This window comes from Sardina pilchardus, chromosome 19 (genome assembly GCF_963854185.1).
Source record: "Sardina pilchardus chromosome 19, fSarPil1.1, whole genome shotgun sequence".
NCBI lineage: Eukaryota > Metazoa > Chordata > Actinopteri > Clupeiformes > Clupeidae > Sardina > Sardina pilchardus.
In genome coordinates, this window is record NC_085012.1 from 23088123 (window position 1) to 23113840 (window position 25718).

At 44.1% G+C, this 25718-nt stretch overlaps 2 protein-coding genes across 2 annotated transcripts; one reads left to right on the forward strand and one right to left on the reverse strand.

Moving 5' to 3' along the window:
• Positions 1–4024: 4024 nt before the first annotated feature.
• rdh10a (retinol dehydrogenase 10a) lies at positions 4025–18432 on the reverse strand. Its single transcript, XM_062521499.1, has 6 exons — positions 17649–18432; positions 16918–17153; positions 9098–9196; positions 7179–7324; positions 6295–6426; positions 4025–6006 (listed from the first exon to the last, which is right to left on the reverse strand). Exons 1-6 carry the CDS (start codon positions 17932–17934, stop codon positions 5883–5885), a joined length of 1023 nt encoding a protein of 340 aa, XP_062377483.1. The 5' UTR covers positions 17935–18432; the 3' UTR covers positions 4025–5882.
• A 1442-nt stretch (positions 18433–19874) lies between these two features.
• Positions 19875–24514, forward strand: si:ch211-171b20.3 (uncharacterized). Its single transcript, XM_062521750.1, has 7 exons — positions 19875–20420; positions 21462–21504; positions 21649–21758; positions 21986–22115; positions 22605–22706; positions 23261–23316; positions 24284–24514. The coding sequence occupies exons 1-7, from the start codon at positions 20207–20209 to the stop codon at positions 24418–24420; spliced, it is 792 nt and encodes a 263-aa protein (XP_062377734.1). The 5' UTR covers positions 19875–20206; the 3' UTR covers positions 24421–24514.
• The last annotated feature ends 1204 nt before the right edge of the window (positions 24515–25718 follow it).

A 25718-nucleotide genomic window follows, 5' to 3' on the forward strand; every position in this document is an offset into this window, starting at 1 on the left:
AGGTCCAGATACAGTATACGGACATTTTGTCTTCTAAATCACATTAGGGTTTACCTTTGGGGATGAGGATTACCAGAGAAGTCATTGTCACAGGAAGTTATGGTCTCTTTGTTCCAATACGCTACAAGCACTGACGCTTGTCGGATTGGATCAGGCGGATGAATGTGTGTATCCGACTAGTTTCGGTGGCAGAGCATTCATTAAAATGGTAAAAGAATACCTACAGTATCAAAGATATGCCATGCTCAACCACTCTCAAGCACCTCTCTTGGACCCTCAACACTTCTACCCTGATCAAGAAGGTTCACCGGCATCCCTTCTTCCTGAGCAGACTTCAGAAGGTCCACCTGTCTCCTCAGATCTAGGTGAACTTCTACCACTGCACAATTGAGAGCATGCTCAATAACAGTTGCCATACCATACTGTGTGTGTCACAGTATGGTATGGCAACTGCTCTATACCTCCGACCGGAAAGCATTGCAGAGGGTGGAGAACTGCCCAACCCATCACCGGTTCCTCATTCCTCTCCATCGAGGCCATCCAGGGCAAGTGATGCTTGCAGGCACGCAGCATCATCAAAGACTGTTCACAGACGGTTCACCCCACTCCCCTCTGGGAGGCGTTACAGGTCTCTCTGCACCCGAACCAGCAGGTTCAGAGGAAGCTCTGTATACAGTTGGTTACAGACCTAAGAGTAGTAAGAATAATACAGAGATATGCAGTGTAATTAACTAAATATATTGTAAGGTATATATTGTTCTGGTCAGACACAAACTGCGTTTCGTTGTCTTTGTACTTGTACTTTGCACAATGACAATAAAGAATAAGGTTGAATCTAATCTAATGTTATACTTATTATAAATCCTAAATCCTTCATAAAACATCATCTTGTGTGTTTTCATAATACCAGGACTGGTTAGTTACCTGTGCATTAAAATATCTGATGGTGTTTAAAGCCTGCTAACAAATTAGCACTTTTTGCACCAGGAATGGCATGTTAAAAACCCCTGCTGTTATGTGCTTCTCAAACTCAGTGTTTGTACTTGTTAAGCCTCCATGCTTGACTGACGTTGTTCTCCTTTTTCCTCTGTAACCTACTCCAGTAATGATGGAAGATTTGTATTACTGTCTAACTTCTACAGATGCCATTGATCGAAATAGTGCTGAACATGCCTGGAATGAAAAGTGTCTAAATTGTAGTAAGTGGCCATATTGAGTGAGCTGGTAAATAGCCAGTAGTTTGTGTGATTACTATTCACTATGTATGATGAAAGCATTGGTTATAACCTTTGAAGGATTTCTTCCTCACTTTTATGAAACCATGACATCTAGGCTACTTAAAAATGACTGAACAGTGTCCACACTTTCAAATACGGAAATAACAGAAGCCCCAGAACCTGTTGCAATATGAATCTCTTCATAAAACACTTTCCACTGAAATTCTACCCATTACTAATTCTACCGAAGCAATTGTGTGTTGCCAGCATAAAGTTTCCATGGCAACCCAGGTGTCTGTGTCAGTGTGTTCAGAGAACATATATGCAGGTTCTGGACGGATGGTCAGTAATAGCCCCTTCGTAGTGTACAAGATGAGATCTGTGCGCTGGAAATAGAACAAAATCAATAGGGCTTTTGGACTTAGTGATGCACTAGCTGAACAGATGCCATGGCCATTGATTTTTCCAGTAGAATTATGTGTTATCGACCATTTTTAAGAACCTTTCAATTGGGGCTTCATTAAAAGAGGGCCAATTAGCTGGAAGAAAGCTAACCTGCTTTGAGAGGGAGGTTGACGGATGTTTTGCCACAGTTTCACAATATTAAGTGTGTGTGTTGTTGGATTTTTCTTTTTGTGTGTGTGTGGCTTGTGGTCATTATGACTTAACCCCAACATCTCTTACAAGAGCGAACAGCAATCCATATGATAACTGTTGTGGTGGTCTAGGAGGTGAGTTGATAGAGAGAGTAATCATGTCCCCCCTGTATGTGTCTTTCATCCTTGTGTTTGGATTGGCTGATTTGTCTTTGCTGATGAGTCTCCCCCGTAGTCAGGTGATGGAGTGTCCTCTTCCTCTTCCTCCTGTTCTTCCTCCTTCTTGCCTGTGATTGCTGGCACTAGTCTGCGTGTGGTGGTGTATGTGTGTGTGTGTGTGTGTGTGTGTGTGTGTGTGTGTGTGTGTGTGTGTGTGTGTGTGTGTGTGTGTGTATGTATGTGTGTGTGTGTGTGTGTGTGTGTGTTGGGGGGTGGATTGAGGCTGTCAAGACGGCTCTCTCTCGCATTAGCGCTAATCTCCCCACCAAGCAACTTCATCCACGCCAATTAGTCATGCCTCTGAACACTTCCAGCTCGGGAGGCAGGCAGTATTGATGCGCTCGTGGCCCCTAAGATCACCACCCAAAGGACGCAGAGAGAGAGAGAGAGAGAGAGAGAAAGAGAGAGAGAGAGAGAGAGAGAGAGAGAGAGGAGGAGGGTGGGGGCATTACAAACGCTCTTCCTCTTGGACTACTGGTTTAATCAGATTGATTAGTTTGTTGTGTGTGAATGTGTCCTACTTTCTTTATCTTTTTTGTGTGTGTGGGGTGGACTTTTTTCTTTCCTTTTCTCTCTCTCTCTCTCTCTCTTTCTTCTTACTGTGGGTTTGTGTAAATGTTAATTAACATCTGACAAATCATTAACAAAGCTGTTATGATGATGCCGTAATCATGATCATTATTCTGCTTTCAAAGTACAATCCCTGGCGAGGACTTTTTTTCATCCTAAAATTCTACACTCAGCTTAATTCTAAAATGCGCTTACGTAATGAGATCATACATTAATTTTTTCTGTGCCTGAGGGACATTTGGTTGTCATAGGTTATCTAAGCGGAAATTGTGACGATACTCCGTGAAACTGTTTTTAGCAGAATGACGAATCCCACAACTATAGTATCGTAGTAAGTGGAGTGTAGCCTACATAGAACTCTCCACTTCCCCATTTTTAGAAAGGCATGACCAAAGGATGCCTCCTTTAAGTCTTTCACAAGACTGACTATATGAGGAAAGTTGTGATTTGTAGAAAGTTGTGGGGTGTTTTAGGAAGTGACTGTCGTCAGTGATGAGCATCATGAGAAAGATTTAATTTAGGATTCTCATGCTCACGTCACTTACTGTATATTAGCTCTGCCCATGCAGACGCCACTACTTGCATCACCAGCATCACTACCACTAATACTATCACTGCTCTTATTGCTATTACAACAACTACTACTAATATATTTAGAAAAGTGTATAATAATGCTAATACTAATAGCAATATTAATATTATTAATGATGATGATAATAATAATAATAAAGAAGTTTTAATTAATAGAGATGCTGGATGTTGTCAATAAAGAGTGAGTTCTGGCTGAACTGTGCTGCTGGGTGAGGAAGAAGGGGAGAGGTACTCTTAATTTGATTGTTGATGACCTAAATATTCACATCATGAACCATAACACAAGTTAAGATGAAATGGAGCAAGTTACATTAAAAAGCCTGTTAGTCTCTCTCTCTCTCTCTCTCTCTCACACACACACACACACACACACACACACACTCGTGATGTAATGAGCTACATCATGATGCTGTTTCCTCCACCTCTTTGAACTGGGACGTGTGGAAGGCACCATGCACGAGCCCACCAAGGCCGATGTTGGTCAACCATTTCCTCTTTCCTTTAGCTCACTGCTCGACGTCATGCCCTAGCACAACACTGCGTGGCCACGCTTACCGATAACAGATGCAATGGGAGGTGAAGTGCTGGGAGTATTGATGTGTCATGGCCACAACTATGGGAGTTAGAGTTTCCTCAGTATTTACATGATGAATGTTGCTCATTTCAGAAATGGAAAGAATTTGCCCAATCTTATCGATGACTACGGAGACATTCTTTAGCTGTTGCTTTTCTCCAGAATTACATGAATGTGGAGAAGTAGGTGTCTGTGGTGTAGCCACTAAGTGACTGTAGAAGTTATTCATGGATCAAAGAAAATGAGGACTCTGTACATAACAATCTAAATCACTTTATTAATTTAAGTTAGGTAGAGACACTAAACATCAGAACCACATTGTTTGCTCCTCTAACGAGCAGTCTTAAGAAAAAAAAAAATACAAAAAAGAGGCGCATGTCATGGTCAACAAATGGCAAAAATGAAGAGGTAGAGATTTTTAGGCCCATTGCTGTCAAGAGGAGGAATGACGCCTATTGGAATGTAGTTTCATTAAAAAAAAAAAAAAAAAAAAAAAAGCATGTGTTCCTAAAAGCATACAAAATATCCAAATATCTATCTCTGTAGTGTCACTTGAATGGTCAGTGGATTGAATACGCACAACAGATCAAAGACAACACTCTACTAGACATGACGGGGGGAGTTTGTTTTTAGGAATGCAACATTTTCAGATGTCCTCACAAGTAGGTGAAAAATGTCTGTGGTTAGCACTGAACGACATAAAGTACATGTCCATTTACGTTTTTTTTTTTTTTTTATCCACCTTGACAGTTACTGTGTTAACTTTTGTATTGCGTGATTTTTTTGTGTGTCAAAATTTGTGTCTCAAAAACGGAAACAAAATGTGATAACATTAAATACAAATCAGTGAAACCAAAAGATGTCATTTGCATACTGTACATTCACGACTATGTCAATGTCAGTGATGTTTAACAAAATCAATCGGGTACAGCTACCGAAATAGTTGCAAAAGGCATTTTGCATTGGCACATCTTATTATAGAGAAAAGTAGAACTGGTTGCCTTAGAATTGCTTCACTTTAAAGTTCCCTTATTTAACATTGGTCAATGCATTAATTAACATGAACATATCATCAACATCAGTATTAATAAAACATAAATAATGTGAAATGTGTATGTTTCTGGATCACTCTGCATCACTAGACATTCAGAATTATTAAGTGCTGCTGTTAATACCTTGTTGATGTTAACTATTGCATTTAATTGTTAGTGAGGGGAACCTGGATTTAATTGTATTAATTAACTGACATAAAAGTGACCCAGCGCATTGGGTCAATGGGACATACTTCATTCTTCACCTAGAACACAATGGACAAGCTGGACCACAGCTGCCCGATCCTCCCTCCCTCTTTCTTGGTAGGCTCCGTGAGGCTGCGGACAGATCCCAGGACTTCTGAGATTTGCCGAGGAGAATCGGAATGCGGTGAACGCTCTCTTGGTCAAGGGCAGGGACTCGAAATGGATAAAATATTTTATCTGGCACTCCATCAACTGACCTTATCAAATTTGAAACATGCTAGGACCGGTCCAAAGCAGTAAACCTCTTGATATTTATGGGCTTGAGTTCCTGGTGTTTAACCCTACACTGTTGGACTGGGGAGTGGTACAAAAAAATGCCATGTTGAACTGTTCTACACAAATTGAGTTGGCAGTGTAGAGAAAGTAAGAGGTTACAGTGCATGTCTACAAATTAAAACAAAAGTGACAAGATTTACTGTTCGTACAGTAACATACTGTATATTTTCACAAAGACACTAAATATTGCTGGTGACTACATTACGTAAATAGTTAATTATTGAATACCTTATGTATGATTTCAAAACTATTGACACTGTATATAGATGGTTGGTTTCTTTAAACAAACCTTTTTTAAAAAAAGAAAGACAAATAAATCCTTAGTGTAGTACACAGCTTTCTTTGTTCCAGAGGAACAATATGGTAAACCTTTGCATCGGCTCAATGCAAGTGCACCAGTCTTGATTCTGTCCATTTTTCTTCTTCTTCTTCTTCTCCTCTTTCTTCATCCTCTTCTTCCACAGTGGTCTCATCCTTTTCCTCCATCAGGAAATGTGCCCTTGTGTGACTTGGGGTCAGTGGCCCCCTCCCTCGTCTCTGCTTAGATGCCGTTCTTCGCTTCGTTGTTGTTCATCAGCTCCTTCCTCTGAGCCAAGAAGGGATACATGCACTTGTCTGCGCCAAGGAACCGGTACATGCAGACGATGGCCTCAAACGGCAAAAGGCTGCATCACAAACAACAGAAAGAAGGAGGGAAAAAAGAGCTGATTAATGTGTGACTCAAGAGTAAATATATTCACATCTATAGCCATAAGCATCTATTAGATAAGAGCTCAGGGCCGTATTTCTCAGATTCGTCAAGAAGCTCATTAGTGCTAAGAACTTCTTAGGAGCGTTCTTAGAGCGCTTCTAAGAAGTTCTTAGCACTTAAGAGCTTCTTAACGAATCTGGGAAACGCGGCCCAGATCATTAATGCAAAATGTGAAAGAATCTTAAATTGTGGGGTCACTCACCTTTTCATAAGGTTGACCATATAGACGATACGAGGCGTGCAAATCATGGGCTGATCGGTCAGGATGGCCCTCATGGACTGTTTGACACAGAACTCTGGCCTCAGCGGTGGCAGGAAGGGCTCAATCTCCTTCCTGTGGGAGACAAATGGAGAGAACGACGTTAACATGGTGGAACAGTCTAATATTCACAATATCCACTCCAAAGCATTCAACCACGTCCACATTTTGGATTGGGAAGGCAAAGCACTCTGGAGAAACTATTTCATGCTCCTCTTCAGATGATATTACACAGGGCAACAATGTTGCTGGCCAATGTGTCTGGGTTCTGTTCTTTTGGTATGTTAATAAAGGGCAACAATTATTTTTTTTGAGGAGAACTTTGATCATTAGTAGGCAAATTATCATGATCATCCATTCAGAACACATGGAACCGGTTAGGTGGTTACCCTGTGACATTGCTCAAAACGTTGCCCCATGTATCCCAGTCTTTGTAGACAGACGTATCAACACCCAGCAATATAATATATTATGCAACAATTTTTCCGCAGCATGTGGTGTAGTGTGGATTCACGTAACACAGACACACACACACACACACACACACACACACACACACACGCACGCACAAACCCAAACACCCGGAACACTGTGGCATTTGAAGAGATGTAAATTGTTAAGGGTAAAAAGATCCAGCAATGCACCTGTTCAGGTGAATGGGCACTGAGTAACCATCTAGAGCGCTCATTGTCTGAGGGGAAAGGCTAGACCACCGTGACATGTCAAGAGGGGCAGGCGAGGCCGCCCCCGGCCTGGTCAACAGCTTTGTCCACTTGAACTCAATACCTCATCTGAAAGGCAAATGGGAGATGGACGCTGCTCCTCACCTTATCCTGCATCCGCGGAACATGCCCGTGTCCACCAGGTAGGGACACACCAGAGTCATCTTGATGCCGTCCTTCTCAGACGCCTTGATTTCATGGCTCAGGGACTCGTGGAAGCCGATGGCTCCGAACTTGCTGGAGCAGTAATCCTGTCAGGGGCACAACACAGTGTCTTTGTTTAGGCTCACCAAACACAATCATTCCTGCATTTTACCATTTACCACAGCTGAGACAGGAATAATTCCATTATCAACGTATCTGAGAAAGATTCTCAGAAACAACTCCAGCTCAAATGTGTGGCGTCATCTGTCTTAATTCAATCAGCGAACTGTCTCGTCTTGCCAGTGAGGGAGCGTATTTTCGGAGAACAACAGTGCTGACAAGACGTCAGGGCTTCTGGGGAAAACATGGCCTTTAAAGCTTAATGCCATTTTGAAAAGGTGAACGCTATCAGTTGCCCTTGAGGCCACATGTTGTACACGACGCTCAATGACACAGAACAAGAGAGTTAAGTTATTCTCTCTCGCTCTTTTTTTCTTCTTCCTTTGCCCATTCTCGAATTTCATTAGGATTCTTCCCTGCTCTATCAGGAGATGCTGGCGATTCATGGAAATGTTTTTCTAATGTTTTGATGTGGTCGTCGGCCGGCTTAATCTTCAAAAAGGGCCCGGGCAAACACAGATGTGTGTAGATAAACACTCGTTGGATCAAGAGATTTGCCTGTGCCCACAACACTCCCCCTGGCACAGCTGACTCCCGCCAAACTCATGGCGGGGCGAGTCATAAAGCATCGCATTCAGCGCATTTCGAGGAAGCATAATAGGTCAACATTGACTGTGCCCTGCTCGCTTTGAAGTGCAACTAATCGTTATGTATGAGGGCTTGTAAAACTAAAGTGTAGCCTACGTGCGCAGCTAAGACAACAAAGCAAGATTTGTGTACGTGTGTGTGTGTGTGTGTGTGTGTGTGTGAGAGTTTGTGTGTGTGTGTGTGAGAGTTTGTGTGTGTGTGTGTGTGTGTGTGTGTGTGTTGTGTGTGAGCGTGTGTGTGTGTGTGTTGTCTATGTGTGTGTGTGTGCATGCGTTAATGGGGGGGAGGGGTGTTGTGTCGGGTGGGTAAGAGATACCAGTTTTGGACTGGAGGCGAGAGACATATACACCCTCTCTAGAATATCAAATGAGCCCTGGACTCCTCCAGAGCTCCATGAACTGTGACGCATTCAGCTAAGCCATAACTATTGTTCACACACACACACACACACACACACACACACACACACACACACACACACACACACACACACACACACACAGACACAGACACACACAGACGAGCACACACACACACACGCACACACACACACACACAAAACAGCATTGATTTTTCTCCCTCCCTCCCCTCCGCTCCCTTTCCCCTCCCCGCCCCAAAGCCAAAACCCGTTGAATAGCGGCCCGAAAGAGTTTGCACACTGAGCGGAGAAGCTCCGTCCCTTTTCACGCCGCGCTGATAGAGACATCCAGCTCCGGCGTATGCCTGACATCCCATTCTCTGGCCGAGCCAAGGCCCAGCGGGACGCCCGGCACCCCCGCCGGCCGACACAGAGGGCCCCTCAGAGATGCCCCCCAGGCGCCATCTTGTTCCTTAATTGGCAAGGAGAGCCCGCTCCGCTGCGCGCCATCTCTCTGCCGCAGCGAGAAGCGGCCCGCTGAATCGTCTCGAAACAGACTGTCCTTTTTAAGAAAACGTGGTGTTAAGAAGCGGGAGGGAGAGGGTGGGGGGGGCAGTTTTGTGTTAATTCTTTCTCCTCCTCCCCCCCACCCCTCCTTCCTTCTTTCTGTCTTTCTTTTTGCTTTTTCGTCTTTTATGTCTTTTTTTCAGGAGCTGCCAATGGATTTATTTAGTGAGATGCTGAGTGTACTAACCTCAATACCAGCTGTGCTGAAGAGACCGAGCGAACTGGCAACTGTCACAATGTGGCCATGGTTCATCTCCAACATCTTGGGAAGAAATGCCTTGGTGGTCTGAGAGAGGCAGCGAGAGTGGGAGAGAGAGACGGGGAGGAAGGGAGAGGAAGAGAGGGAGAGGAAAAGAGAGAGAGAGAGAGAGAAAAAAGAAAGTTATTTTGCTGATGCGGTTTGCCAAAGCCCTTTGATCCTTTCCCCTCTTCAAAGACAAAATGCTGCTCCCCTCTATGGCAAATATCAAGATATGTTGTCAACAGCGTCATCTCCGTAAAGCACACATGTGAACATACACTTTAAGGTACATAGAAAAATATCATCAACACATACAACACTGATATGATTTGGCCCTTCATTGTGCTAGACTTGAACCAGCTCCACTGCTGTGCTTTCTTTTTATATGGACTTTTACAAGCACGCACCCAACGCACAGCCACCAACCCCTCACCCAAGTCTCTGCTCTTCAAAAAAAGAGAGAGAAAAGAAAAAAAAGAACGAACGAAAGAAAGAAAGAAAGAGAGAAAGAGAAAAAGCCCTCTTTTTGTTATCCGAGTGAGAGACACGCATAGAGATTTGACACACACTCCTGTCCGCCTAAGCTGCTTTCCCACACAGATCCAGTACCAGACAGCGGGCAGCACAAAAGCACTGGCCACCTAATCACTCTGCGCCTCCTTCGGTCCGTTTCACCGCCAGGCCGATCCCCGACCCCACCAATGAAACGCCCGCGCTGCAGGAGAACAGCCATAGATTTTTTTTTTTTTCTCGCTCATCTCCCTTTGCTTTTAATCACAATCGTTCAGCGTTAGACACGCTTAATCACGCTAAGTGGACGGCTGTCGATAGGGCGATGTGCTGAAGGAAGAGGCCTGTTTCTGTCACTCAGTGGCGAGTGGCCGCGGTGACAAAGTGACAAAGTGACCCTTCCTGCCATTGACTTTAGACCCACAGTGCTCACAGTGAGGGTCTTCTAGCCAGCATTCCATCCCCTCTGATTGCAGGCAGCTCAGGGCTGCCATGAGGGATGACAACCTCTTTAGTAAGAGCCACAATCTCAACGGGGTACACACACACACACACACACACACACACACACACACACACACACACACACACACTGATGCTGTTAAATCAAAAAGAGGAAGCACGAATGTGGCAGTGACAGGATAACAAAACGTCCATGTAAATCCCTGGAACATATGCAGTTTGCTGTAAAAGGTTCTTGCAGAAAACCAGTAAGAGGGAAAAAAGCCATCATTCTATTTTATGATATTATTTACTGAGGAACAGCAGCATATCTCCACGAGAATCATGCAAATGCCCTGCTGCTTTATTGGGGATCCTCGGTGGAACACGGAATAAGCCACGAAAAACTACATAAAACATTTAGCCAACAATAACACAGCCTGCTCCAACAAAGCCGCGATGATATCACCATTTATAAATGCAAGCCTATGCACCAGAATATTAGTCGTCCCTACAAGTGGTACCAGCTTGCGTGGCTATGTGTGTGAGTGTGTATGAATGTGTGCGCGTGGGTGCTTAATTTTGTCTTCAGACAGCACATTTTATAGATGCTGTTCTGACAAACTGTTGGGGTTTTCGCTCACACAGTTGAACTCGCTGTGAGTGTGCTGGTGCATGCACTAAATCTCTCAACAAGCACTCGGCAAACACGGAGTGATTTAGAGTTACTGGCAAAGGACCCACTCATTATTGCAGAAACATACACACATGCACAGTACATATAACTACCTCTAATTTCCGATGTGACATGTGCATTTTTCCAGAGCATTAAGTGCAATAACGGCCCCTAACGCACGGCTTATTGTTCGACGGGTTCAATCGAGGGAGAGTATCTGGAGTCGCCAAAGGCTTTGCGCAGGGGGTTTCGCAAGCCAAAATGGTGGTCAGCAAGTATGCGTGCAAATGAACCATTAGCTCGAAAGTGCCCATATCCCGAATATGCCAACACCTTCTAAACTCAGCAATCTACACAATTGAAGTTTGATTTGGAAAGCCATAAAGTTGATCGAGCCTGCCAATGCACAAGGTTAGATTACTTTTTCACAGTCTTGGCCTGGAGAAGAGCATTCACTCTGTAAAATAGGATGCAATTGGAGTCGCATTTAAGGCAATTCCGGCACCATTATTAGCTTAAAGGTTTGAGTAAATACTGGTGTTGACAGAGCGGGTTTAAGGGTTTGGACGCTAGCCTTCTTCAATGAAATCACAACAACACAGAGGACGATTTGCGGTGTGGTAATAAAAGTGACATTGCCGACTGCAAATGGGCCTTTGGCGATACTCTATCCGCTCACAGAGAAGCCGTGCGGGTCGGACGTGGCCCGTCTGACCTCGTGGACACGGAATGTGTGAAACCAAACAGGAGTTCATGTCTTACTTCATAGCTTCCGTAATTGGTTCTCAACGCTCACGTTTACGCTAAATTAACTTCCAACAGCGGAGAGCTTTCCTTTGGCCTTGCAGTGGTTCCATGCCTGTTGTGCCGCCTAATTGAGACAAACACCAAGTGCATTTCTGCGCACAAAGCTCCTCACAGCTGCAGTGTCAGTCCACATTAATCCCTATGGTTGACCAACAGGAATATGGACAAATATTGTGGGAGGAAAAACACCAGATGGCCAGTAATTAGTTGACCCCTGTGCAAACTGGACTGGTCTGTTCTGCTATTGAGGCAGGGGCATTTTTCTGTTATGATCGACTTGATCAAAGCACAATTGATGTGGTTTGGTCTGCACCCAACCCTTGTGTGTATCACCAACCAATGTGTTAAAGAAAGCAGACCAGAGACGGATTCTCTTTTTGACGACTTCTTTCTTCAAACAATTAAGCATTTAAGTCTGATGATGCAATTGCAAGTGTTTTACAAGTGTTTTCTCCCGCACAAAATATCCCTACGGTGGGAGCAATAAATCTGAATTCTAAAAACTGTCAATAGTCTAGATTATGTTGTCCATGTTTATGGGCTATGATGGATAGGAATAATGATCTGGTGTATCCTCACAAAACTAGACTTTGGCGTGTTTAACGGGCAACATATGAGTTACCAAATGAGTTAAAACGAGGCCATCGACGGAGCTGACCGGATCAGAACGTTTTTGTAAATATGAGCGGCGGTGGTGAGTCAAGTAGGGAGTACAGGTGCAGTGGATCCAGAGCCCATCTAAAACTACTCAAGTAAGACCCTTCCGGATGGCTGCTCCCTTTCTCCTGGTCGCACAGGAATGCAGCCTGAAGAACTTGGCTCCCGTCGCTTGGCATCTCGTCAAGCTGATCCCCCCAGACAAGAAACCAATTGTCAGATAAGTGGGTCAAGCATCAGCTCCCTATTACCAGTTTTGGTTGTATACAAGACTGGTTTCCCTCTGGGGAGAGCGCCCGGAGGGGTCCCCATCTCGCCTCCTGCGGCACGGCGAGGACCCCACACCGTTTTTGCTGACGGTGCAGAGTCCCGTCACTCACGCTGGTGGAATGCCACTTCGGCGACGACAAGTAGAAACAATTAAATAAATAACGGAACGCAAATTTTACTCTGGCGGTTGTGGTCCGCACATGTATCGCAGGCATTTCTTAATGGAACTCGAGGGAGCGAAATAATATTCTATAAAAGTGTGAGAGGGGGAACTTTGTGTAAAAAAACAACAGGCTTACAACTGCAGCTGCAGAGCGATAAACATCATGCGGAATCTGAACATGCCCCCCTCCCTCCCAACACACACACACACACACACACACACACACACACACACACACACACACTTGTTAGACTTACAGAGAGAGAAAAATGCAGTCGCAGAGTTTGTATTTGAGAAAGAGAGAGCCAGAGAGAGGGAGAGAAAAGGAGATAATAGGGGGAGTGTGTATACAGTACAAAAAAGCTAGAAAGAGAGTGCAAGATAAGCCATTGCTCTGGGCATCAAAACAGATAAACAGAGATTGCATTTGTGAAACACGAAACAGAAGGGAAAAGAGAGAGTTGGGAGATAACAGGGGAGGAGTGACATTTAGGAAAGAAAGACAAGAGTTGGAGAGAGAGATGGAGAGAAAGAGAGGGAAAAAAGTGTGAGCGAGAGACATAGAAAGAAAGGTGGAGAGAAAGAGAGAGAGAGAGAGAGAGAGAGAGAGAGAGAAGCGTGCTGTGCTGTGCTCTGCTCTGCTCAGGCGATCACTGGGCCGAGCAGGGCCAGGCGGAGCCGCTCCAGTCCTGGGACTCCCAGGCAGCTGCAGGCAGCCCCTCAGAAGAGGAGAGGGGCCGGAAAGATCAGGGGCCCGGGCGGATCGGAGCCGGAGCAGCCTGGCAAAGGACCACACTTAGATAATGGCCTCACTTCCTGCTTCTCTCTCTCTCTCTCTCTCTCTCTCCCTCTCTGTCTGTCTCTCCCTCTCTCTCGTTTCCCCCCTCTCTCTCTCTTTTTTAAAAACATGTGAGTTGCATTCCCACCAGGCAATCCAAAAACATGGAAGATGATGTCCATCTGGAGACTGCCCTTCCCGCCCACCCGCTTCCATTTTGAGAGGCAGCGGAGCGTTGAAATTAATTTGGTGAGCCAACTGCCAGGTCGTGTTCAAGAAAATTTAACAGTCTGACATGGATCAGTTGTAAAGCCAGCATGAGAAACTTCGCCAGAGCCAGTGTGGGGAAGGCAAGTGAAGGGAACAGAAAAGGGGGTAAGGGGGCTTGGGGGGAGGGGTGGAGGGGTGGTGGAGGGGGAACTGCCATTTCAAACCATCACTACTTGCATAATAAACCAAAGAATGTCTAAGCGGTGTCAAGTTATTGTTTCATTTTCTGAGGATGTTGAAATAATAAGCAGTGAAAGCAAGGAAGGCCAGCTGGGGGGAAAATCACATATACATCCAGCTTCTGAGTAGACTGCCATTGCCCTGAGCGAGCGTCAAACCCAGGCTGGACGGGGTGAAAAAAAAATGCAATCCAAACTCTGGAGTGGAGCTTGGCTCACCTCTGGCCCAAATCCGGTGCACGGATCAACACCAGACTCGTTCCAAAGTCATCCTCTTTCAGGGGAGCTCAAGTCAATAGACACTACTAGAGCATGAATCAGCTGACCAATGGCAAGCATGAGAAACTGCTTCAATAAAAAGAATGTACTGTAATGTCCGCAACACTGCTATTTGCTCCCATTTAATGCTTAAAAGACAAGCAACGTTTCGACCCTACTGGGTCTTCATCAGGCAAATGGCCAAGCAACCATTTGCTTGATGAGGACCCAGTAGGGTCGAAACGTTGCTTGTTTTTTTAAAACATTACATGGGAGCAAAGAGCAGTGTTGCGGACATTACACTCTTATTATTGAAGCAGTTTCCATTTGCTCTGCACCTGCAAGGTGGGATGTGCACACAACTACTCTTTTTGAAGCATGAGAAACCGGACATTGGAGACCAGCAAGTCGGAATAAACCTCTAAATAAATAAAGCAGTCTTAGCAGCGCTAACACCAATTAAGTAGACCACTACCGCTGCACTGAAATCTCTTTTCTAAAGCCACCAACCCCACCACTCGTCACTTCAATTACCCTAAGTGTTTCAATGTATTTAGGAAGCTTTGAAAGCCCACTTTAATGAAATGAATCAAGAAGCTTTGTTGTAGTGTCCCGTCACTACCGTTTAAGGTTATGACACAGAGGAAGGAAAGAACAAAAAAAAAAGGCCAGAAGAAAAAAAGAAAAAAAAGAAAAGAAGCAGAAAGGGGGAGGAAAAATCAAAGCATTGTGTTAGACACCATCTGCATGTGGCGACCAATTAAGATTACATGTGTTTGCGTAAAAAGGAGCGGCGGAAAAAACTGTGCTGGTCCAGGTTCCATTGAACGGGCCCAAAAGAGTCTAATGAGCCCCATCCTCCGCTGTGCCGTCCCCTGCTTGTCCCCTCTCATTAGGACGCCCTTTCATCTCGTGCCCCCAAAAGAAGCCGCGCACGGCATCAGGCTTAAGAAAACATGAGCAACAGGCTTAATGAGAAACCCAACTCCGACGTGACTTTCGAAGACTGGGCCCTACTGCAACTGGCCACAGCCGGCGAGCGTGTGAGATAACAAACCGTTCATCACGGACGAGACGGCCGGCGGTTAAGAGCCATAGCGCTCCAGCTCAGTAGAGTGGAGTGTGCAGTATATAGTGTTTTCCAATAACAAGTTTGCAATAATAAACAAAACCTAAAAATACATATGAACGTACCAATTTGTGAATAAATATTACATTTCACAATCTACAACATGAAATGCCTTAATCATGATTCTTCTAGTACGACGATGGAAGTCTCTTCTGGCTTTGGGGATCAGCTGAGTATCTCAGAAAATGTTTTAACACTCCAAGTGTTGCCTCATCTACACCCAATTCAAATCATCAATGGTCTTGGCTCACCAGTGTGAATGGCGTATTCCAGAGTGTGACGCTGCCTCAACAAGTCATCAACGAGACTTTGCATCTCCGCAGGTCTCTAAACACTAAATTGCCTTCCCATCACAACAGTCACCGCAGGGGTGGTCCCCCCTAAACAATGCCATTCACAGACGTTCCACGTTGACTCATTTACTAACATGAGGTTAATTAGAGCGGGGGCCGGAGTGAGAACAGCCCCGACACAAATGGTACAATCCCTTGGGCAGGATGTGCCCTTCAATGAGTTTTTAATTAATGGGCCTAGCGCAAGCAGACTGTTCCCAGTGTGTGCTGTCCACAGCCTCTCCACCCCCCTGCCTAACCCCCATACCCTCCACCCCACCCCCTCTCCCCTCTCTCTCTCTCCTGTCCTTCCCTCCCTTTGCATCTCTGCAGGGCTTGTTTATATCCACAACTATCTGCCAACTGTAAAACAGGCCTTTGCTCGCATTCCCACTCCATCACAGGCCTGGCGACTTCTTGTGCGCGTCGGCGGCATTATCAGCAGTACATCCCGTTTCCACAATAAATATTCACTTTGGCTGGGCCCAACAAAGAGAGCTGGGAGGCGTGTGCGTATGTGCTTGCGTGTGTGTGTGTGTGTGTGTGTCTGTGTAGGGGGGGATTAGAAACAAATGGATAACGCAGGACCCTGGGACAATGGCCTTAAAAGTAGGTCTGCGGCATTTATTACAACCTGGAATGTGCCGGCACAAGCCTTTGCGGCGCAGCGGCGGGCGGACCCGACCCGGCAGATTTGTTTGTCCTGGAGGGAGTGATGTGCCAAAGCATAACTCTTGGCGCGGGCTGCCAAAGAACTGCCTTCGGGGGCGTATGGTGACATAGATAATTTTGGCGCGCGAAAAACTAGAGGAGCACACAAGTCTCCCTGCACAGGTGAGAAGGGGAGGATAGATCCTCTAGCCCTGCGGTAGCCCATACCATCTCTATTAAGTCCAAATCTGGCAAGTTTATAAGAGGGCTTATGAGAAGGCATGCAACGAAAGAGGAAACATTCTTCCAGGCTTGGCACAATTACAAATACCAGGAACTGAAGGGGTGGCCCTTTACTGGCGTGCATGGGTGGGAGAGCTTTTTGCAAGAAACTTATCATTTATCAAAGATCCAAAGACGGCATTCAGGCCAAATCAGATATTAACACAGGACTTTCTGCATAAACAAAGGGAAAATTATAACACAGTGCACTATAATGGCACGCATACTGCAGCAGCTTCCCATGTAGATTACTGTATGACTCACTAAACAAATTGCCCTACACTCTTACAAGTAAAAAACACTGAAGAATAACAAGACTTTGGAGGGGTGGGGATGTTGGGAGGCTGGGAGGTGGTAACTTACCCAGAAATGTGCATGGCAGTTGACCACCATGGTCCGCTCGATAAGCTCGTCTGGGCACTCCAGGAGAGGGTGGCCCGACACCACGCCGGCGTTATTGATCAGCAAGTTGACTTCGCCCACCTCACGGCGCACTTTCTCCGCAGTGGAGTACACGCTTTCCCGCTTGCCCACGTCACACGTGTAGGTGTACACCTGCGGCTGGAACGGAGGGACTTCCTCTACACCGCCAACGGCTCCTGAGCGGACACCAGGAGAAATTAGATTGATTCTTAAAAAACGCGATGCATTCACATGAACAGAGTTATTCAAATTAACCCGCATGTCTCTAAAGACAATTAATCCGTGTCTCTTCACTGAACAACGTGGAAATGCATAGACTTTTATTAGATAAAGGGACCTTTTCCAATGGATAGATTCATCCAACCAGGTCAGAAATTAAACATCGACCGCACACATAACAGTAGACACATGGCGTTAGTTCAAACAGCTTGATTTACGCAATCATATGGTATTGGCGCAGCAGATACAGTTATGAAAGTGAAACATATCCAAATACGCACAAAAGCGAACCCCTGTGCCCAGGGCGCGCAACAATTGGTTAAGCATCATCCGACAACAGTGCTGCAACAGTCGTCTGAGATTGTATTCAACCATATCACTAAAATGGTAGCAAAAGCAATACAGGAAACATTCTTATCAAACTAAATACTTTCTTCACATAATGGCCTTACCGTCTTTAGACATCGGGCTGTCCAGCTCGCGATAGATTTGCCGCACCATCTCCGCAGTCTCTTCGTTGCTTTGGCTGTTGATGTCCCAGAGTACCAGGACTGCTCGCCTCCGAGCAAACTCCTTAGCGAAGAGCCGCCCGAGACCGCCGCCAGCCCCGGTGATCACACACACCTGTCCCGCGACACTCTTCTCCTTGGGTTTCACAAGCCATTTCAGACCGGCCAGTACAATAGCCCATAGAACTTTCAGAATCACCACCAGGAACTCCACGAGAATGTTAATCATGGCGACAAACTCAAGCTGAGACAACTTCAAATTTAGAAAAATACATATAATATCTATAACTTGTGATGAATACACTGCAAGCTACAGTTGCCTACTGTAGCCTAACTGAGACGCATACGATTACGAACTGGTAATATAATATATTAAATATATAAATTAAATGCTATATTTTTTGTTTCAATATATCTACCGCAATGTAGCCCAGACGCGCAATATAGGTGACAAACTGGTAGATCTGCCGATTAAGATAGCGTTCTAACCTACCAATACTTGCAGATAAATTACGTGCCTTTGCAGTGCTGTGATTTAGCAAAAATAATAATAATAAAAAAGATAATTCTACTTCACGGAAATAACCAACTCAGAACTTAGTAGATTGCCAACTGAACAGAGCTGCCTCGCAATCAAAGTACCCTGATGCCACTGACATACACAAACTGAGTTACAAGCAAATAGCTGCCACTCTAGCCTACTATCCCCCTCTGCGAGACTGACAGTTCTCGACTGATCTCATAACACCACTGCGCCTCACGCTCTTTTTAAACCAGCCCGTTACCTAAAAGGACCCCATAGGGATAATCGCAAGAACGCCTGATAAAAATGCGCCTCTCTTCAGACTAGAGGTGTGTCTTCAGTGTGTAAGATATTCCTTTACGCATGATGTAACATTCCGCCCTGTAGAATTTCCGTTGATGCAATTTTTATGTTTGCATACAGGAGAGCAAGCTACTGTTGCAAGTTATGATTTCACCTTTATAGATGAAATGCTTTACAGTGAATCGGTAGGCTACAAGTTTATTATAAGCCATTGCATTGGCTTGTGTTAAAGGGAAGTGGGCTTGTAGGCTATATATTTTGTTTTTATTATTTATTTTGCAAATAATCACGACCATACCTTAGCCCTGCATTTTTCTACGAATGTTAGCCTAACAACTTGTTAACTGCGTAAATGTCGAATCGGGCAGTAATAGAGACAACAGCATATCTGGACCCATTTATTGATATAGAAACGCGCAAACACGGAAGCATAGTATTAACTGATATATTAAAGCTACTTCATTTGAATTCTTGAGATTAGTACACTTCGTAGCTTAAGTTTGAGCCAAGGTTTTACAAATGGGACATGTCAGAGGTTTAGATAAAGCTCACCAAACTAAGAAACCCAGTTTCTTCGAATGTCAAGCTTCTCGATCATCCCCGAATCACGCACTGCTTCTTGAAGTGGGTAACTGGTCTAGAGCGCGCTTCTGTTTCTGCGCGCACATTGATTCAACTATGCACCTGATTAGCCTAGCCTACCGATGATTTGTATAATCAAGAAGACATAGGCTACAAAAGCAAAAAAACTTTTTTTTTTCAAGACAGACACATAGCCTGATGTAGGCTCATAAACCAATAATTTAAGATAGCCTATTCAAGAGATGTACCTTTTTGTATGCTTCATTTAGCCCACATAACCTACAGCAGAATCGGGCCAGACAGTCTCATATAATAGCCTAACCATGAAGGAGAAGCAGCCTTGGCTTATGTAGCCTACATTTAAACTGTAGAGATTGAAATATTAAAGCTTGAGACGAAATAGACAGTCATCAGCAGCTGCAATAACGCTCTGATGGCTCTGGCATAGGCTATAAATGGAAAATGCAAATGCATCTGTAGGGTAGATATTCGATCATTAATCCACAGATCAGGCAGTCATTCATTCTTGCACATATCCATTCATTCTTTCCAATCACTCATCGAAAAGCAGTTAAAATGCACGTGTAGCCTAGGCTATGTCTCTTTTCCGCAGATGGACACCTCCACCTAGCGGATTATACACATGCCTGCATCTGTTGTTAGCCTATGCGCATGCTTTTAGAGACGGTGTTCTAGTCTTCCCAAGAGTTCTAATGCACAGATAGCTACATTAGGAAACGTTACGCTGTGACATTGTTACTCACATGAGGAAGGCTACATTGTTGTAACTGTAAATGGGTAGGCTACTTTTTGTTTGGGTAGCCTACCAACATAGACCAGGGGTAGCCTACTCTGAAGACAGTTACATTGTTTGAACACTGCAACTCTTCAAGGTCAACTACAGCGTTGGTCACTATGGTAACAGAATGACTCACAGGAAAGGGAGCGGGTCTCAAGCCATCACTTTTGGGCTGGTAGTCTGCGTCTTTGTCATCATCACCAGCTCATTTCAGCCGTTTTACATGGACTCAGGTCGTTAAGTCTCTGGCCAGATGGCCACTCTAAACGATATGGAGTGTTATCATCAATAGAAATGCATACCTTTCCGACTCAGAAATTTCTGACGCTTCCAACGTCTCTCGGAAACAGAGACCATGACATCAACTCTCATTATTTACCTTTGCACTGTGTTAGTAGTTACGGAGCCCTGGCACACAATTATGGAAATTTGAGACTGTCTGGGGAAAAGCTGCCTGGTCCGAAGTCGTTTCTCTTGGAAACGAAAAAGAAATGCCCAATACAAAACAGTGAGTAGCCTAGGCTGTAGTGTGATGGTTGTTAAGCCTGTGTAGTTTACTCGTTATTCTTTACACTGTTTGCTTAGGTTGTATTATGTAGGAGGCTGAACTGGCTTGCTATCAGTTGCCATTCTAATTGTAGCCTACTGTTATTGACCATCAAAACAAGTTGATGTCCAGCTAGGCCTGATGAGTAACTGATGCGGTTTCAAGTGTAACTTAATGTTAAAGCAGCACTATGTAAGTTTGGGTCTAAAAATAGTGATCTTGCCACTTAAAAGGCATGCAAAACTTTGCAAACGCCACTCTGAGTCTCACTGAGACTGCTAGAAACTTCAGCCAGTCAGCAAAATATAGTCAGCAATACCAAATGCTGTGAAAGGCTTCTTTAATTTGTGCAGTGTGTTTCAGCCTGGAAAAATATGCATAGCCTATACACATTCTGCATTGCTGATGAAAAGGACATGTGTTTACCTGTCCTTCACATGACCATCGAAATAAATTTCAATACAATGCTAAAACTGGTTGCCTGCTGATAAAAGCAAATTATTACATAGTGTTGCTTTAAGTCAGGGGTCTCCAACTCCCCCCCCCCCCCCCCCCCTCCGAGAGCCACTTTGACAACCAGGACATGTAGGCCTAATGGTTGGAGAGCTGTTACATTAGTAATAGCATGCCTTGTACATAGCCTAGCTGATCTCCACCCAAAACCGCTGAATAATGTATTGTATGCTTTTTAAAGGTTTATCTCAACTCATTTACCTTCTCTTTTTATAGACTGGGAATTTGATTTCATTGGAATTTTAACATGTAAGATGACTGGGTTATCAGATTTATGAACATTTTCCCCAAACCTTTTGGAGAGTTACTACGAAACAGGTGGGGAGCTGCTGGTAGTTTGCGAGCTACCTGTTGGAGACCCCTGCTTTAAGTTGTATCCCAGTATTAGAAGGCCCACTGCAACTGTCAGCTTTCGCTACTTTTAGCATCATTGGTTGTCATATGATCTATTTAGTTTCCACTTTCTGTCTGTATTGTTGAAATCTTTAGGCCTGAGGAGTGTCAGTGAGCTGGATGCAAAATGTCCAGGGAGGTAAGTTGCAGATATTCTTAGGTTAAGTCTATTTTAAACCCATAGCCCACTTGTTCTCTAGATTTAAGAGTAGGCTACAGTAATAGGCTAGTCATTCACGTTTTTTGAGCACAGACACATCTTCAAGTTATAATCTTTTGACAGTGTTGGATCACCAAAGGCCATATTTCCCCCTGAGAAAAACGTCCTAGAAAAGGACAAAAGTGGGAGGCATTTCTTGTTTGATAGAAGATGGAAAAATGGAGAATTCAGAGGTATTCTTTCTTTATTATAATAGAATATTATTTTAAAAACTGATTCAATGCCAGTGGAAATATTTGCATGAACAACCCAAAAGTCATAACATATTATATCAGTAGATGGCGCTCAAAACATTTATTTTTGAGTAAGTCAGTCGTAATTCAGAGTGCCGAGAGAAAATAAATAAAAGCGCACTGTTTTATCAGACCAGTTATGGTTGTTCTTTTTCTTGGTGTAACAGATGAGATGTACCTCAAACCAACCTCTGCTGTGTGTCCTCTACCTCGACCTTATCGGGTTCAGAAATCAAATAATTTTCAGCGGTTTTCACTATTTAGGCAGGCCTGTAATAACCCCTCTAAGCCATGTTGGTGAGTAAATGGTAAAACACAACTGTTGTGGCCTGATCATACATATTAGCCTACCACTAATAAATGTCAAAGGCTCGTAAAGCCATTGCGATTTTGTACAAATTATGTTAAAGTTCTCACACCACATTTTAAAGCAGCACTATGGCAGTTTTGGTCCAAAGCTTAACAAGCTTGCTACCTAAAATCTATTAAAATCCTCACACACACTTGAGCCTTTTGACAAGAAAGTCAGCAATGTCATTTTGTGAAATATTTTCTTTGATGTTTGTGAATTGTTCCCACTGGAGCAAAGAACAGCACATAGTAATTCATATCATGGATGGCTGATGGGAAGGACACATACTGTATGCTTCTGACCATATGACCATACTGTATAGTGTTGCTTTAACAGTAGGTTTGGTGTGTGATATTAAATCTCTTTTATACAGTATGTTGTATGTTGTTTTGTTATATGGCTTCGACTAGTTTTTAATTGTAACCTTTTTTTAGCCCTTTTGAAGGTTATGATCTCACTTCAGTTCCAAGTCGTCTGTTACCAGCTACCTCAGCAGTCCCTGAGAAGTCGTTCTCGGTGGACATTTTTAAACACAGGTTTGTTGGGGAATGACAAAGATGTGTACCATCGTCTATGGTGTTTGAATGTTTGATTCTGAAAACTCTTCATGTCTAAATGTCAACCTCTTTAGTGTATTGCCAGACACAGAATATAAGATATGTGCACGCAAACATAACAGCACCATTCAAGCCTAATTGAAAATCAGCATAGCTAGAATTCTGTAGAGAGTTCTGTACAAAAATATAAGCAAGTTGTAATGAATGATGCATCTCAGTACTGACATGAAGAACTAGTTAATTGCTGGTCCATTCTTTGGGGATAGGCTGTGGACAAGTGGGTGACCTGGAATGAACTGGGCCTTTGTGTGAAACCCCCTACATACATACCATCTCTCATGTCTGATAAAGATGCTTGAGTCATTTTGTCATTGAACAGCCCTTTTTTGTCAACAAATGCCATTCCAAACCCTCAGTTGAAAAGCCCATCTCTAACTGGAAAATGTGTTTGCATGTAGTACAATGTTTCATATGTAGACATTAGATGTAATAGCCTACTTTCAGTCTGTACATATGAATTCTTTCTTTTTCAGATCAAGAATAAGTAATCGCACATGCAGCCTTTTTACTATTGGTGCAAACCACAAAAGTAAGTGTCTGTTCTCAGGTATAGTGGAGTTCACTTTGTTTGCAGTAAACATTTTCACTTTGACTGTGGAGCGTAGCTGTAATGGGATAATCTCTTTAATCTGCAAATCTTGTGATAGAGTAGTACTTTTCTAGTCTGTTTCCTGTGCTCACACCATTTGTTGTCATCATTATTGGATTACAACCATACTTAGCGATAAAGAGTTGGGCCTACGGGTTTGAAAAGACAATTTGCTTTGAAAAGGAATTAGCATTACTTGATGTTGCCTGGGCTGGCAAGAATCAGAGAGAGAATGAAAAGTGCTCAGAGTGAAGTGTCCCTTTCGACACGTTAAGTGCTGGACAAACAACTCTGTTTTTCCAGGGGAGCCACAGAACTTTGACACCCTTGAACTCCACCTGTTCATGCTGCTATTGACATTCAGTCAGAGTTTCACTCCTCAACAAATGTCTCTCTTTTCAAATAACAACCCGAGGAGGGAGAGAGAAAAAAAGAGACCCTCTATAGACACTGTCTCGCGATCCACTCAGCCTTTTGTCTAAGCGTGCACGGGCTATCGCCCCATGGAGGGTATGACTCGGCTTTGTGTGGCCAGGAGTTGAGTGTCAAGAGCCGCTTTGCTGTGGGTGATATGGCTGTCACTTCCCTGTGTCCTACGGGCTTGGCTTGACTAACCCCAATGTTTCAGTGTTTCTCAATCCTTGTCAAGGGGACACCCCCCAAAGCTCCTAAACACACCACATGATTAATTTCCCTTCTGTCCCCTGCCACACATGATTGAAGTCCTTTGGCGATTACAATGCCTTCGATAAGCTGAATGAGATGTGTTCAGCTGACCAGGAAGAAGGAAGCAGCGGTAGCACGCCCCCGCACAATTACACATCACCCTCACCAGCACCGTGAAACCCTGGATTAGCTGGTTGCGTTTCCTTTGTAGGGCTTTAATGGGGACATCTTTGTGTTGCAGGTCAGTTCTTTCCTGATCCGGTGGCGGGGGCGCCGGCCTCCTTCATCCAGAGGCTCTCTGAGATCTCATCGCTGGAGGGGGAGACCCTCCGACAGGAGAAGATGAAGAAGATGAAGAAGAGCAGGAAACAGGACTAATGGCCAGCACTTCAGCTGACCCTCTCTGGCCACAGATCTGGCCTAGTGAAGACACACGGGGGTCCACACACTGTTGAATCCCCCCCCCCCACCCTCTCTCTCTCTCTCTCTCTCTCTCTCTCTCTCTATATATGTATGTATATGTATGTATATATTAAGTGTTCAATGTTTCAGTTACCAGCCCTCCTCAGAAGTACTGTACAACACCTGAAAACCTTCAGCACCAGGTGGAGTACTCAACAGTGTGGGGACCCCCTGTGTTCATTCTGGCCCTGCATGTGTGAATCAGGAATCTGGGCCTGGTCAAGACCACATCTGCACCAGAAGTCAGCTGTGATGTGGGCACTACAGCTACTCACTGCCGTAGAACAAAAACAACGTTGTGCCAAATCAACATCTACATGGAAGAAGTACACTTCAAACTTCGTTTTTTCAGTCAAGCTTTCACACCTAAAAAGTATTCCTCATCTCATATTCACTTTAGAAGGAACGGATGCACCAAATTTGTCAACATAAACTCTGAAATCCACAGAAAGTGTTTCCTGTGTTAACCTCTGTTAATGAAGAGTGGTGTAGTGAACCATTTCATACCTCCATGGTGTTACTGATCTGAGTATTTGGATATGAGATGTAAGCAGATCACTTTAAATACACATTTAGTTTTTATGTTTGATTAAAATACACTAATGACTAACAACATTTCATTGCATAGCAGCTTTACATGTTACCCAGGAAACCCAGGAAAATTCACATGAAATAGAACAGAAAAAGTCGTTATTTGGTTCTTTAAGCCTTTGATTCTTCTTATTGATTTGTTCATTCATGGTCAGGTTAACACTGCTAACTGTGAGGTTATTTCTTACTTACTCCATCTCCCTCCAGTGGCATTCCTCTCAATTCTCTGAAGCAAAAGTATCTGATAGTTTGTCACGCTGCCTCAGCAAAACCCTAATTGATTTTCTTTGTTTTGCACTACATCACCTTATAGAATTATGGCATGAGCCGCGTGCCCTTGGAAAAGTGAACTATTTGTGTACTTGACAGCCCGCTGTCAATCAATTGCCGAGATGCAACTTTATCCTGTCGTCCTTCAATGTCCAATACAGGCCCGTCAATCAGTGGTGTGCCCCGTTAGCGGGAGGCCTACTGAAGGCCACAGTGGCGCATTACGCTGACGCCAAACAATGCTGGACTGCTGTGAGTGGAAGGCTCAATATAAGGCTGACTGAGGACAGAGATGTAAGGGAGTTTAGTCAGCACCATGGTCGTTTCTGGATGTTTGAATCTAAGATTTAAGT

Coding starts and splice junctions, on each gene's coding strand:
- rdh10a (XM_062521499.1), bottom strand. CDS start 17,934: ATGATTAACATTCTCGTGGAGTTCCTGGTGGTGATTCTGAAAGTTCTA. Junction 9,197..16,917: donor ACTGCCATGCACATTTCTGG/GTAAGTTACCAC, acceptor TGCCTCTCTCAG/ACCACCAAGGCATTTCTTCC. Junction 6,007..6,294: donor ATGGTCAACCTTATGAAAAG/GTGAGTGACCCC, acceptor TTTGTGATGCAG/CCTTTTGCCGTTTGAGGCCA.
- si:ch211-171b20.3 (XM_062521750.1), top strand. CDS start 20,207: ATGCATACCTTTCCGACTCAGAAATTTCTGACGCTTCCAACGTCTCTC. Junction 22,116..22,604: donor AACCCCTCTAAGCCATGTTG/GTGAGTAAATGG, acceptor ACCTTTTTTTAG/CCCTTTTGAAGGTTATGATC. Junction 23,317..24,283: donor TATTGGTGCAAACCACAAAA/GTAAGTGTCTGT, acceptor TTTGTGTTGCAG/GTCAGTTCTTTCCTGATCCG.